We start from the raw sequence: 13,731 nt of genomic DNA on the forward strand, positions 1-13,731 counted from the left end.
TGTTCCAAAATATTCTTGCTAAAATCAGAAGAACATATTCAAGGCATTTGCAAAATCTCTGTCTGAATTAAAACCGTCTAAAATGATCCGACTGCTGCTCTTAGGATTTTGAAGCCCTGCTATTTTTTGCAGAAAATTTGTTTTGTGTGTGTGTGCGTGTTGTCTTGAAGGATTGAAGGCCTTCAACACAATCTTCTCTTAGGGTGGCTGTATCTCAGGAGGCAGAGCAGGTGTCCAGCCTGATACTAACCCTGCAGAGCTGCTCGGTATCATCGGCGTATGAATGACTGTGAAGGTAGAAAGCACCTGTGTCGAAAAAGCTCTGAAAAACTATTTGTGTGCACAGGTGAATGAGGCAAGTGTTGTATAACATCAGTCCATTTAACATCTTATGTATGGACTGGTGTCGCCTCTTCACTGCTCAGACTGTAACTGGTGTACCAGTCAGTGCATATACTGGTACGCGGCTGTGTACAGCTCCACTGTTCATGAAAATAAAACTAACAATGTTACTAATATGTGCCATCCTAGAGCAGCTGTACTACCTGTGCAGCCTGAGGGACTTGCAGGTATCGTCTGTCTTTTTATTATTATTATTTCGTTTAGACTGGTGAAGTTAAAGAAAGCGACTGTGCAGCAGCAACTGGACGCCAGGTGTCCCCAGTCTCCCATTTTTCGCAGCAAGGGGAATCCTGCTGGAAAGAAGGGCTGACTGGAGTGTGTGAAGAAGTGCGTCCGCATGAGTTGTTTTCACACACACACGCCACTTTCGGGTACTTTTCAAACTGAAACTACTTTTAATCCATTTTTAAACTCCTCCGGGTTTCCTTCAGCCGCAGTAATGCAGACGTAAAGTCAGAGTGTGTGTAGGCATGTAGGAATGGATGAAGACAGTTGCAATTAGGAAAGCAGGGTGGCGACAGGTAGCCAAAGATAAGGGAAGAAAACCCGACTACACCTTTACCGCATTACTCGCCGCTTCCATCGGTGGAAGTTCCGCACAGCAGCCGCCTTTCTTCTCGGGTCTGCCCGCTTCTCCTGAACTCTCCAGCGGATTCCTCTTAGGTGTTTACTCCGGCACAATCATGTCTGAGGAAACAACGGATTTCCCTAACGAACTGTTCGGTAAGGTTACGATAGCGGGGATTCGTGTTTACGCCAGCTGACCGACGCGTGCGCTGCGCTGTTATTGCCCTCAAAATAAAATAAAAAGTTCGGAGTTCGTCGAACTGTTTTGACGTGGCTCAGCTGGCTCAGACGTCTTTTAGCTGCAATGGTTTAAAGGGAACAGCGCCATGTAAAACTTAACGCATTGATCTGATAGCGGTGACGTTGTGTTTTTACTCGCTTTTGAAATCACTGCGAGTCACTTTGAGACTCTCAGAAGTTACATAGAAGTTGAAGTTTTCTAAATATACGAGTGTTTACTACAATTCTGGGCCAGTGTTTTGGAAAGAATAACGTGATTCAACTGAAGGCAACAAGCTCATATTAAAACACACTAACTTCAGTAAACAACAGCTACACTGTCCTGCTAGTACTGGATCACACTGATTGGGCCTTTTATTAACAGGTGAAATAATCTCTGGTTTTCATTTGTCCATTTCTGTAAAAATAAAAAAGTCATTTTCATGCCCTGGGGCTTTGGCTGGCTACCTGAGAGTCCCTCCTCTGCTGCCACTTCCTTATCTGAAGTGGGGGAGAGGGGTGTGTCTGTGAAATTCCTTTGGATTGTGGGATATTATCAACACAGACTGCCTGGATGACTGAGTGTCAAAAAAGAAGTGTAAATCACTGCATTTAGCTGGAGAGAGTAGCCTGAACTGAAATAAAACACCTTGCTGATACAGCCAGACAGCTGCAGGTCCATGTGTTTGACCTACATTGACTTCTGCAGGCTGATGTTGGACTGAAGCCACCTGCAACCTATTTTAGAACCAGTGTCTTACTTACTGACAGTTTTAGAGACAGCGGTGGGCCGTGAGGGTGGAGAGGCCGATTAAGGAAAAGCTTGAAAAACCATGAGGTCTTTCTATTTATTAGCTCACCATTAGCAGACTCAGATACTGCGTGATGAAGCTGACTCACTACCCCGTGCTCTCTGTTACGGTGTCTGCAGACCAGTCTCACACTGTATATCTGCGCTGACCGATGAATGGGGCTTTTTGTAGGCAGCCCTGCTGTTGGTTTTAACAGGACGGGCTGACCTGATGCTGCTCATCGTCAGTAATTTAAAACTAGGAGGGGAAAAAAGCTTATCGGCAGCGCTCGTTAGGCCTGACCTTTGTGTGCACAGAGACTGAACTAATGAAAAGTGAGGAGGATCAGATGCTGGGTGATTACATGCCAAAAGCTGTGTGAGAAAGTTCAGCAAGTATACGGACACCCATTCATTTCTTGTCTAATTTTTAAGCAGTCAATTTTACAAATAAATAACTAGAACCCATATGAAAGTAGACAGAGTCCATCTAATACCCCAAAATGCCAGTAGCTCAGCATTTCAGAGCCACATTTATCCCTCAAAAGTTGGTAGAGATTAAAAGCATTGCTGTCAAAGAGAGACTGCCAACTTTTATTTAAGAAGTGGCCAAAAATACACCAAAAAGTATCAGGTTAGGCAGCTTTGTCTTTATATTCAGGTGTTGTTATACTCCCATTCCCACAGGTTATTTTAAAGAGCTGTACTAGGACATGTTACAGTACAAGTCCTGTTAAAGTGGCAACAAGTCAGCTTGTGGAATCTCTTCACTGCTAGATATTCTATAATCAGCTGGCATTATTGCAAACCAGAAGGGTTTAGGAGCCACAAAGGTCATGTAAAGTTACAGAGCGAGGTCGCTGAGGTGCATAGAGCATAAACGTCACCAGGACTCTGCTGACTCATCAGCATTAACATCAGCACAAAAACTGTGCACCGGGAGCTTCGTGGCATGAGCTTCTACAGCCCAGCCTCCTGTAGGCGTGACGTGCAGAGCCAGCACCTGTGTCCATAGCTTCGATGTCTCTAAATGTGAGCTTGTGCTGTCTTATAACTTCTGGCTGTGTAAAGAAGTCACAACCAACAGTTCAGGTTCAAAGCAGGAACTGTGATTTAAGTCAAAGACAAAACAAGTCTCGAGCCTCTCAAATCATAAATGAGAATCTGGAAGAATTAATTGTATAAAGGATGAAGCCGTCTGCACAGCATTTAATGGACTTTCAGAAAATAGTAAAGACTGAATTTCTGCCAGTGTGAAGTGTAACTGGAGAGTGAGAGCAGACGTTTGTTTAGATTCGGCATGTCGCAGGTTGTTACTCTACACTAATTAGTCTGCTGGGAAGTGGAACGTGTTTTTTATAGGAGCGGGTTGGACATGTGTTTCTGATCAGCCTCCACGCTGCTTCATGCTCTAATGTTTTGATCCTCCTCATGACCTCATTGTGTGTCTGGGTGGAGGACAGCATGAAGGCGGACCCGTGCTTTTTGACTTATTAAGACTCCTGCACACAGCACAGCGCCGCTCGTTTCTCCTCGTCTCACCCTTGTCTTTTACCCGATGCTTCCCTCTCTGCGTTCCAGCTTCTTCACCCTCGTTCTTTCTTCGTGTCCCTGGACTTCCACACCAATACTAAAACAACATACAGACTTTACGGGTAAACCATTAACAAACCACTACTGGTTCCATCAGGGAGATCAGATGTGGTACATGCTGTGAGCAAATAAGATGTAAGGCAGTCACACTCGGTAAAACAGCACTGAGAGGGAATAACTAAGGAGTAAAATAAATATTTCTGGTGAAAAGCAAGTCCTTCGAGTTCTTGTATGTTCTGATTACAGGAAGCTCCAAGTTATAATGGATGTGGAAAAGCTTTGACTGGATTTTTCTCCACAGAAGTGCCACCAACCAACGTGCACTGCACATAAATGAAAGGAACCGTTTTTGATCAGCATTAGGTCAGTCAAACTTCTCGGAGAGCGATCTGCTCAGTTAAATAGCAGAGGAGGTTGTTAATGAAATGAACAACTGGTGCACTAGAGGGGCAACGATGAGACATCCCCAAACACGTTCATATTATCACAGCTGGATGCCACTGACGTTTTTCCCTACTTATTTTTTCAGACTGTTTTTCCTGTAGTGTTGCATTTGGTTAGAGTCAGTGTCACTACAGGTAGCATGAGCCGATACCTGGACCCTACAATGTTGCACGGGTAGTCCTGATGCACTGTCCTGAAGGTTTGTCTCAGCACAGTCTCAAGAGCCTGGAGGAAATTCCAGGAGACATGCAGTTACTCCAGAGAGCTGAACAAGGCTGTAGAAGACCCTTAGTCCATCAGGAGGACTTATGAGTGAGCTTGCAGGAACAGTCTGAGCGCTGCCAGAGCTACAAAATGACCTCCATCAGGCTACTGGTGTGAATGTTTCTCACCAAACAATCAGAAACAGGCTTCACCAGGGTGGCCTGAGGGCCTATTGGGGACCCTATGCTCACTATCTGGCACCATAGAGCGCAGTTGGCATTTAGAATACAAGACCAGAATTGGCAGGTCCACCAGTGGTGCCCTGTGCTTCTCACAGGGACACATAGCCCTTTTCAGGCTAGCCAACAGCAGCCTGATTGCCTTCAGGTACTGGGATGTCAGACCCTACACTGGCACACTGGGTCCTGGGTTCCTCCTGGTCCTCGACAGTGCCCGGCCTCATGTGTATGCAGACAGGAACTGCTGACTGGCTTAAATCCATCCTTTCTCAGCACAAACCTCTAGAATCCATCTTGTAATGCTAGTCTAAATTCTAGAAGGCATTCATCGGTCTTACGTACGTATTAGTGACCTCTTTGAGCCGGCCATACAAAATATCATTTGGTGTGATTTGTCCTTCTTTTGGTGCGCATGGCCCGCCCGTCTCCTTCGATGCTGACAAAGCAAGAGATTGATGCTCAGGGAACCGTCCTGCTCCAGCACAGCTGCGTTGGCGACCTCGTCGTTCAGTATTCATAATAGGAAGCAAAGGTGAAAGCTTTCTATGTGATTCCTTTATGTAGACATAGTTGTTTAACAGAGAGCTTCATTTCTAACGTTTCTATTCTCGCTCTTTGTACTGTGGAGAAACTCGATGTTCATCATGAACATCATGCAGCTTCTTAAACAAATGAAATCATTTGCATGATAATCTGGAAGTGATTCCAGTTCAGTGAAGGATGAGTTTCTCGTAAAGAAACGGACACTCTGCATTTACACTCAGCCTGTCGACACTAAACCCTCGTAAATAAAAACACGTTCTAAGTGATTGATTCTTTTTTCTGCGTGCATAAAAAAATGATAGCTACAGGCTGTGAAATGTTTGGTGTTGTGTTCGCGGTGCAGCCTTCCATCACTCATGTTTCCCTCTGCAGCTCATTAACTTTTGTCTGCTCTCTCCTGTAGAGAGACAACAAGATGCAGGTTGACACATAATTTGTGTTTTAGTGATTGCAAACCACAACTCAGTTTGCAGCATAAAGACGTTTTTTTTTTAAAAAAACATTTATTTATTGGTTTTAAACAGTTTTACATGGTGCACCGTGAGCTAAAGAAAAAAATAAAAAAACACTAAATAAGCAAACTAAGAACCCCTTTTTAAAAACACTATAATGATCTGGTTAGAAACACATAACTACTTGGGAGAAATGTTACAACTGTCTCGGTTTACTCTGACATTTGGAAATAACAGCTTTCCTCCTGGTAGGGCGGATGCAGGTTTTAAATTTTGGTTCGATCAAGGTATAAGAAAAGTGTCTGATATATTTAGGAATAATACTCTTATGTCTTTTGAACAACTTGGAAGTACTTTTTCTATTCCTGTCAAACATTTTTTTAAATTTCTTCAATTAAGAAATTTTATCTTAACCACACAAGGTGACAGCTTAGAAATCTCCACCTCCTCCTCTCTAGAGAGCACAGTTATAAAGCATCTAAATGGGCGAGGCCGAGTTTCTGCATTGTACAAATTATTTATGGAAAATTCCAAAGAATCAACACAGTCTGTTTTAGAGGCTTGGAGGAAGGATTTGCAAATGAACATATCTGATGATGAGTGGTATAAATCACGCTCCTTGGCCCAGAGTCAGACAATTAATGTGCAATCTCGACTACTTCAATATAAATGGTTAACAAGACAATATATTTCACTGTATATGGGAGTGTCCACATGTGAAAATCTTTTGGGAAAAGGTAATAAATCTGTTGAGTCAAATTATTGGTGATGTGATCCATGTGGACTTAACAGCCTGAAACTCTAACTTGATTTGTGTATCTGTCCTTCCCTTTTGTTATGGTTTGCTTTGTTTTTGTTTCTATTGTTATGTTGTTTCTGTTGTTGTTGTGGTTTTGTTTTTATTTATTTATTTTTACTTTATACGTTTTTTTTCTTTTAATTATTTCTTTATGTTTTAAGACCATCTCAGAACACAATTCTTCATTAGTAAACGAGACGTGTTAATCTGACTTGAAAGCATCTGCAGGCCACCAAATCTCCCATCCTCCTATTGTTGTGTAACCTGTGATCCCTCCAGCTGTTCTGGTGTCAATTGTCGTGAGTTTTTGTGTGTTTGTAGAGAGTGTGCGGGAGGCAGTGGGGCGCAGGGTGAAGCTGACCCTGAGGCAGAAAGTCCAGCTGGAGGTCAAAGGTGACAAGGTGGAAAACAGAGTGCTGGTAAGTGACAGCTGTTTAGTGCTTTTTACTGTAACCATGTGTACTCACAGTTGTTGTTAAACTTTTGTTTTTGTGCCCTTTTTGGCATCAGGAATGTTATATGTGATGGGTGGGAAGCAGGAAGTGTCACTGCTCTTAACCCTGGAAAACACAGTAAGCTGAGTGTGTGTGTGTGGGCATGTTGCTGGAGCGGGAAGGTGATGAAGCAGGAAGTGCAGGCTGACGGTTTATCGCCACACGCAGCAGTTTGTATGTCTGTAGGAATTCATCTTCTTCTCGTCTCAATGCTTACTCAGTATTTATTTGAATAGGCAAAATACAAAAGGGTGCTCTCAAATACTCCAGATGTCGTGCGAGGAGCGCTGCACAGGCAGTGTTTTTTAGTTGCCTCGACGCGACTGTAGATTAGCAGCAGCCGGTGACTGATGAAGACCAGCGAGGAAGGATCGGTGCCATTTTTTTGAATGTTTGAGTGTTTATATATCACAACAGAACAACCCGCACCTTTAAAATGAAACTTCTATCAGCAGTCTTGGTTCTGATATTGTGAGGTTTTCTCGTCAGCTCGTGTGCGGTTGTTAAATATTTTGTTTGCAGCAGCAGCAGCTCGTCCGCCGGGAGCTGCTGCTGCTCTGAGTCACGTTGGGAGTGCTTCCTTGTTTGGGTTCAGTTTCTCTGCAGCTCTACAATCTTTAAAAAGTGTAAAAACTGATGCACAGCTTTTCCCCTGTTTTCAAAATGAGCAGCCATTCTGAAACTTTTGTTTTGATTGGCGATGTCGGAGCAAACAAAAGAAGGAATGTTGCTTAAGTTGCTTAATTGCAGGGTGGACGTTGTGAAATGGGCCTCATGGTCGAAGTTGAAGAGGGGCTGGTAGAGCTTGATATCAGAGCTCTGTGGTGCTGCTGTTTCATGCCAGGCTGGAAAGCACCTCCTTATGGACACGGCTTCGTGAGTGGCGACATTGTCGTGCAGAAACAGGAAAGGAAATACCTCAAACGTTTGGCACCAAGTTGAAAGCAAAATATCGTTATGATGAACTTTGTTTTGATTGAACAAGCTGTGCTAAGATGACGGGCTGATATTTACAGTTTAACCACTCAGGGGGTTTTTACCTGCAAGCCTCATTTGTACGAGCGCCGTTTTCCTTTTCTTTGTGTTCTTTTGTGTAGGAATCATGGAAGAATTTCCACACATACTGGGGAAGTCCTGAAATGAGGAAGTGGTGCAGAAATGAGGACTGATTGTTGGAACTTTTTGTTTGGTGATGTTGCTGCAAATATGATGCAGCAAAAGTAAAACTCTTATGAACTGTTGGAAGACGCAGCGCAGGGATAGGTGGGTGTTACCGGGCTATCTGGTTTCACCTAACTGCAGGTTTGTGTGAGTGTGGGAATAAGAACAGACAAATGAGTATCACCACTTCTGCTTAAAGCTCGTCCGCTCAGCTCAGGAAGTGCCTTCAAGCTCAGTTCATTTTTTTACGTCTTTAACACACTTGTGTTTTCCTTTGGCCACATACCACGGCTCTGCAGCTCCTGTCAGGACTTGACTGAAGCAACCCACTCACAGCCACAGGGTGTTGGGACACACACATTCCACAGCTGTATATCAGCAGTTCTACCCTATAGCTATAACTTCTTGAAATGAGCCAGCGTGCTCAGTGTTTCGCGATAAAGCGTCCTGCTGGGTTTCTTTTCATTTGTGGAAATTAAAGTAAAAAACACATTTTTCTCCTGAACTCCAACCCAGTGAACATGAATGTGTGTCTGCGTCCTGCATGTCAACACCAGGAATGAGTTTGTTTGTGAAGATGTGGGTCTGTAGTTTACCTTTGTGAAACCACTACAGCTGAGCGTTCACACTGTCGATGTCTTTTGCACCCACTTCAATCGTCACTGACTCCAAACTATGAAGGAAATGTGTCTGAGCTGACACACAAAAGCTACAGATTATAATTTTATCTATTTGTAATATTTGGGTCTCAGGACTGAGTGCTGGTGACCATCTAAATGTGCCCTCCATATCCACACGACACCAGTTTGTGTGCAGATTATTTTATTTGTTACAACTAAAAATTGATCATTTCATCTCAATTAATAGATTTTTTAAAATATTTTTTGTGCCTTTCGCACAAAAGGCAGCGTTTGAACATGAATATCTTAAAGACTGTTAAAGATAAAAGCTCAGGATGAACCTGCAGGCTTCGACAGCACTTTGATGCACTCTGGTTCAGACGCTTTGCATCTGATTTCTCTTCCCTAGTCTGCTTACGTGGACTTACTCACCTGCTCACTGCAGCTCGTCTGCAGAACGACCTGAAACAGGCCCGCCCCTCGGTCCATCGTCTGAGACAGTCGTATCTTCTTGGCTCGCCTCTGGCATTAGCAGATGTAACCTGGAGTGACCTCACTAAACTGTAGGCGCCACAGCTGGCTCGGCCTCCTGTGGCGTACAGCTCGCTTTCACTGCCCCACTTTGTTTCCTATAAAATCGTTGCAGTGAAAGTGTGATTACAAGGACCATTTACATCCCCACCATTTCACACCATAATTCATCAAACATCTCAAAAATAAGTCACTAATTTTGTCTGTAGGAGTCTGGCTAAGGCCGAGCGAGCAGCCATAATGCGCACTTGCTCCCCGCCAGGATTGAGGTTCAACACGTGGTGAAAGATAATGTGTATTATTATCCCACTGGGCTAAAAACCTCTCCAGAAGCCGGCGCTGCTGCCAGCTTCTCTGCGAGGGAGAATACACAAAGCTGTTGGGACCAAAGGCCCAGAGGGACTGCTGCTCATGTTTAGACTGAAAATGACTAAATTTCCTTTATTCTATTTATTTAGTTTTTCATGTGTAACATCATCAACGCCACAATTACAGTTTCTAAATTGCTCTTCCAACCGCAGGGAGTCCATTTGAATTCTTTTTCATTTTTTCTTCTTGTCGTTATTATCATTGTTATTATTATTATTATTGATGCATGAAAACCCTTTTTTGCCTGTTTTATTTAAGGGTGATTTCTTGTTGGGCGCTGATTGTACTCCATGACAGACAGCTGGAAACTCAGTGGCCAAGCTGTTCTTTGGGTGGATGCGTACACTGTAGTGTAGATGAGTCCACGTGGTCGCTAAAGCAGGCGGGCACACAGATGTCCTCGCTGTCCACAGTCAGACCCCAGGATTTAGGTTGAACAGTTGCTGGCTGTGTGGTAGATGACTGTAGAGCGTGTAGAATAACCGTATGGATGTGTGGTTAAATGTGTAGTCCAAAGCACTGAGCGTTCATTCATTTAAAAAGAAAAGTCTTCCACATGTTTTCATTCATGTCAGAAAGCAAAAACTCAGTTTCTTCATCCTCATCTGTTGACCGTTGTCTGTCTTTGTCCTCAGGCTTTGGCTTCACATCGAGCCTTTCTGCTCACAGCACGAGTCCCCTCTAAGGTTAGTGACCCCGTTCATCTCACACTTTTTATTTCAATCTTTGTCTTTGTGTTTTGTGCTAAGTCGCAGTCTTTAACACGCTTGTACCGGCTGAATGTCAGCCCGTTGGATCGGCCACTGTCACAGAGAGCGTTTTGACTGGAGGGCAGCCTCGCCCCGAGCGTGACTACAGACTGTATTAATCTGTATTTCATCACAAAGTACAGCTATGTTTGTTATTAGTCAGACATTACCTCCAAACACACCTTTGTTTTTGGGCACTTGGCTGTGTGTTAACAGGATGTGTTTAACTATTATACTCTGGGGTGTTTTGATCACATGATTTGCCGGGCTTCCATGTTTGCTAATTATCCTCCTTTTCATCCCGGACAGCTCCAGCACAGGTTAACATTCAGAAAAGTCCCCTGCATAAACACTATGGTTCCCTGATAAAACACATTACCTTTCATGCATGTGCTCATGGTTTTTATTGGTCATATTGAACGTTACAAACCCACATTTTTTCTTGATTTCTCCGTATGTCTGAATTGTCGCGTCTCTTCTCCCCGTTCGCTCGCTGTTTCCTGCATGTGCCTCTCTACACAGTTGAGCAGATCTCAGCACCATATGGAGACATTTGATAGTTTTACCCACAATGCAGCTGTGAGAAATCAGCCTGTGGGAAAGAAAAACAGTGACAGGAAGAAAAGTTCAACCTAGAGGGCGAGAGGCAGGGACGGAGAGGAAAAACATTCTGGAAAGAGCAGAAAAGTAAAGATTTAACTATTTTCTTGAACTCTTCAGACTGAGAAAGATACGAAGGATCGTGAAATGTTTACGCTGCTTTATTTTTAGGCTGCCTGGGCACGATACGGAAGAGCAAACGTGACGTAAAACTAAGGAAAACCCCCCGTACTCTATCCCAAAACCCATTTTCAGCTGAATCCTGAATCTTTGTGTTTCCTCGTTTTAAGTTTAATAAACTGTTTTTAGAACTTCCGGCTCATCACAGTTCTGTATAATTAAAAAAGAGAAGTAGCTCTGTGGTTAAACACAGTTTCCACGATGCTTCCTTTTTGGTAGCATCTATTTTCATTGCTCCCTGGTGACTCTCGAGGGTTTTTTTTTCTTTTTTGGGGGCTTCACAGCAATGAGTGTGTGAACCAGGCCAGACAGAGACATAAAGTCTGATTCAAAGTGAAACTGAGTCCTGGGACTTTGCTCAAACTAAAACTAAATGGCTGTTTGGCTCCAGAATGTCAAACACAGAATCGTGACCCCAGAAACGATGTATATGTTGGAAATATGGCACATAATCATGGAAATCTCAGTCATATACGGTGTATAGAGGAAGATCTAAGACGAACACAGATGAACAGATCCCTGCTAATCAGTGCAAACTGACAAAGTAATAAAGTAATCACATTTTCCTCGCGTCTCGGTAATGTCACCATATTATTTGTCAGATAATTTCATTAATGCAAACACCAGCACCGTTAACGAGAAGCATTAATTCATCAGCACTTTTGTTTACATGTGTTTTTTATAAGAAATCAGAACAAAATAACTGAATAGACTGATTAAGTTTGTCTCTGTATTTTTGTTTAAGAGGATTTCATTGCTACCACAGTACAAACACAGTGGAGAGGTCCACTTTAGTGCCTCGGTGGAGCTTTGAGCCTCAGCTGTATCCCAGCTGATGAGCTGCTGTGAAGTCGGACAGTCTGCGAGGATGGACTCGCCTCTGGAGCCAGCTTTAAGGGGGCGTCAGAGGAAGTGTTCTGGCTCTGTGATTTTGGATCTGTGTTGCCAGTTGACGTTAATAGTTGCGTCATCACTATTGTTTTATTTAAGGTTGTTTTACGTTGTGCAATCGTTGCTGTCGGGGATTCCCTTATGACGGGATAATTGTTTTGTCTAAGCAAATGTTGTCTTTGATTATCAAATGACTGAAATAAGACTTTGTAGTTCAATGAGTTTAAAGCAGGCACTTTGTTAGCCGAGCGACTTTATTGGAAGCCACAGTAGAGGCCCCGTGTTTAAAATGAGTAAATTATGACTGAAGTTACGTATCACGCCTGTAAAAATCAGAGCAGAGTTTAACTTATTTGAAGTTTCTGTAATCAAAGTTTGGACCTGTGGAGGACCGACTGTGCTTTTGTTTGTCCGGGTTAATCCAGTTACCCGACTGAACAGAGCTCCTCAGATCAAAGTTGTCGGTCTTTTCGTGAGACATTTAAAACCTTCCTTGTTTTAAAAACACGTTATGATGATGAGTTGCGATGTTCAGAAACACGAGTGAACCTTACAGGCTGCAACGTGTTTCAGCTCCGCCAGCTGACCCCTGATCTGTTGTTCCACAGTGGGCCAGCGGTTTTTCTAACTGTGTAGGAAGAGAGTGGAACAGAGGGCGGTTTGTTCCTCGGTGTGTACTGTCCCAGCCCAGAGAGGCAGCGGGGAGGGGGGGGAGACAATGGAGGAATTTAACAGCTGGTGAGGAGGGCAGGGAGGGGGCACGGCTCGCCCTCTCGCTCTGCTTTTCGCTTCGTTTCTTATTGATTTCTTCTACTCGGGCAAAGTCCAAACCGTCCTCTCTTCCACCCTCCTCCCCCTCTCGCTCTGCATCGCGCCTCTTCATCGTCTGTCAGCTCTCCGGTCACTCCATCTCTTTCGCTTTCTTTTTCCGCCTCCCCCCTTTGCCCCCGCCATCGTTGTTGTGCTTCTCCCTCTTTTCCTCAGTCACACTTGTTCTTTTTGGCAGCGACCGCACATTATTTTTACTCTCTCTCTGGATTCAAAGGGAAGCGAGTGTGAGGCTCTGCTCCAGACATTTGTTCTGCAGACTATTTGTAGCCTGTGTTTTTTACATTCCTGTAGTCTCGCTGATTTTACTTCTTGCTCCTCTCTTCAGGGTTTGTTCAGTAGCAATAATAACCCGCCTCGTATCGGCACTGCACACTCTGTCCATCATGGAAAAGCATTTAAGAAATTCCTCCCTGGAGAATTGTTGATAGTGTAAATGAAATATAGTCCAGATGATTGGGAAAGCCTCCTTGAACGTTCTTGCGGCACAGCGAACTGTCTCTGTTGCTCAACCACGAAACAAGTCGGCGCTTGAGAAGTTATTCTCAGTCCATCTAAAAACAAATACGCACTCATCAAGGTAACACTTGTTCTGCTCCATGACTGAAAGTATGTGGACCCTCAACATTTCAGCCACGTGTGATAGTTTAACGATGATGTTTCATTCTTTCCACCAGATGTTGCCTCGCTTGGCTCACATCAGCATTGCTAACAGTGAAGTTGGCTGATAAGATCTGCCTCGCAGTCGGCCTTCGGTCCTAAATGTGAAGGTCAGGTTCAAACAATGAGCACAAGTGGTGTTCTTAGAGCGGTAGAGATGTGCACCTCTGGCTGCCGTCATGTCCACATCCACGAGAGTGAGCCTCTCATCACCAGTCGTTGCACGCCTCCTGTTTCCTGGTGCAGTTCAGGAGAAAGAAATTAGTTTTCTGTCTGAATTTTTTAGGTAATAATAATACGTTTTATTTATAGGCGCCTTTCAGACCCTCGAGGTCACCTTACAATAACACGAGAACAATAGCAGCAATAAAATATGATAAACATGGCAAAATAAGA

The 13,731-nt window shown here is 43.7% G+C and overlaps 1 protein-coding gene across 2 annotated transcripts in view; it reads left to right on the forward strand.

The window, feature by feature from the left end:
* The first annotated feature begins 703 nt into the window (after nt 1-703).
* The window catches only part of carmil1 (capping protein regulator and myosin 1 linker 1), a 31,570-nt gene continuing 18,542 nt past the window's right edge, over nt 704-13,731 (forward strand). Inside the window, exons 1-3 of one of the 2 annotated variants that reach the window (XM_085396456.1) lie at nt 704-1,125; nt 6,574-6,671; nt 10,063-10,113. In XM_085396456.1, coding sequence (XP_085252582.1) covers nt 885-1,125; nt 6,574-6,671; nt 10,063-10,113 — 390 coding nt within the window. In that variant the 5' untranslated portion in view covers nt 704-884. The remainder of the gene's footprint in view (nt 1,126-6,573; nt 6,672-10,062; nt 10,114-13,731) is intronic. The other variant, XM_085396455.1, reaches the window with a different exon arrangement.

This window comes from Rhamphochromis longiceps, linkage group LG22, assembly GCF_057381845.1.
Source record: "Rhamphochromis longiceps isolate RC_006_pf linkage group LG22, R_longiceps_female_GT1.1, whole genome shotgun sequence".
Classification (NCBI taxonomy): domain Eukaryota; kingdom Metazoa; phylum Chordata; class Actinopteri; order Cichliformes; family Cichlidae; genus Rhamphochromis; species Rhamphochromis longiceps.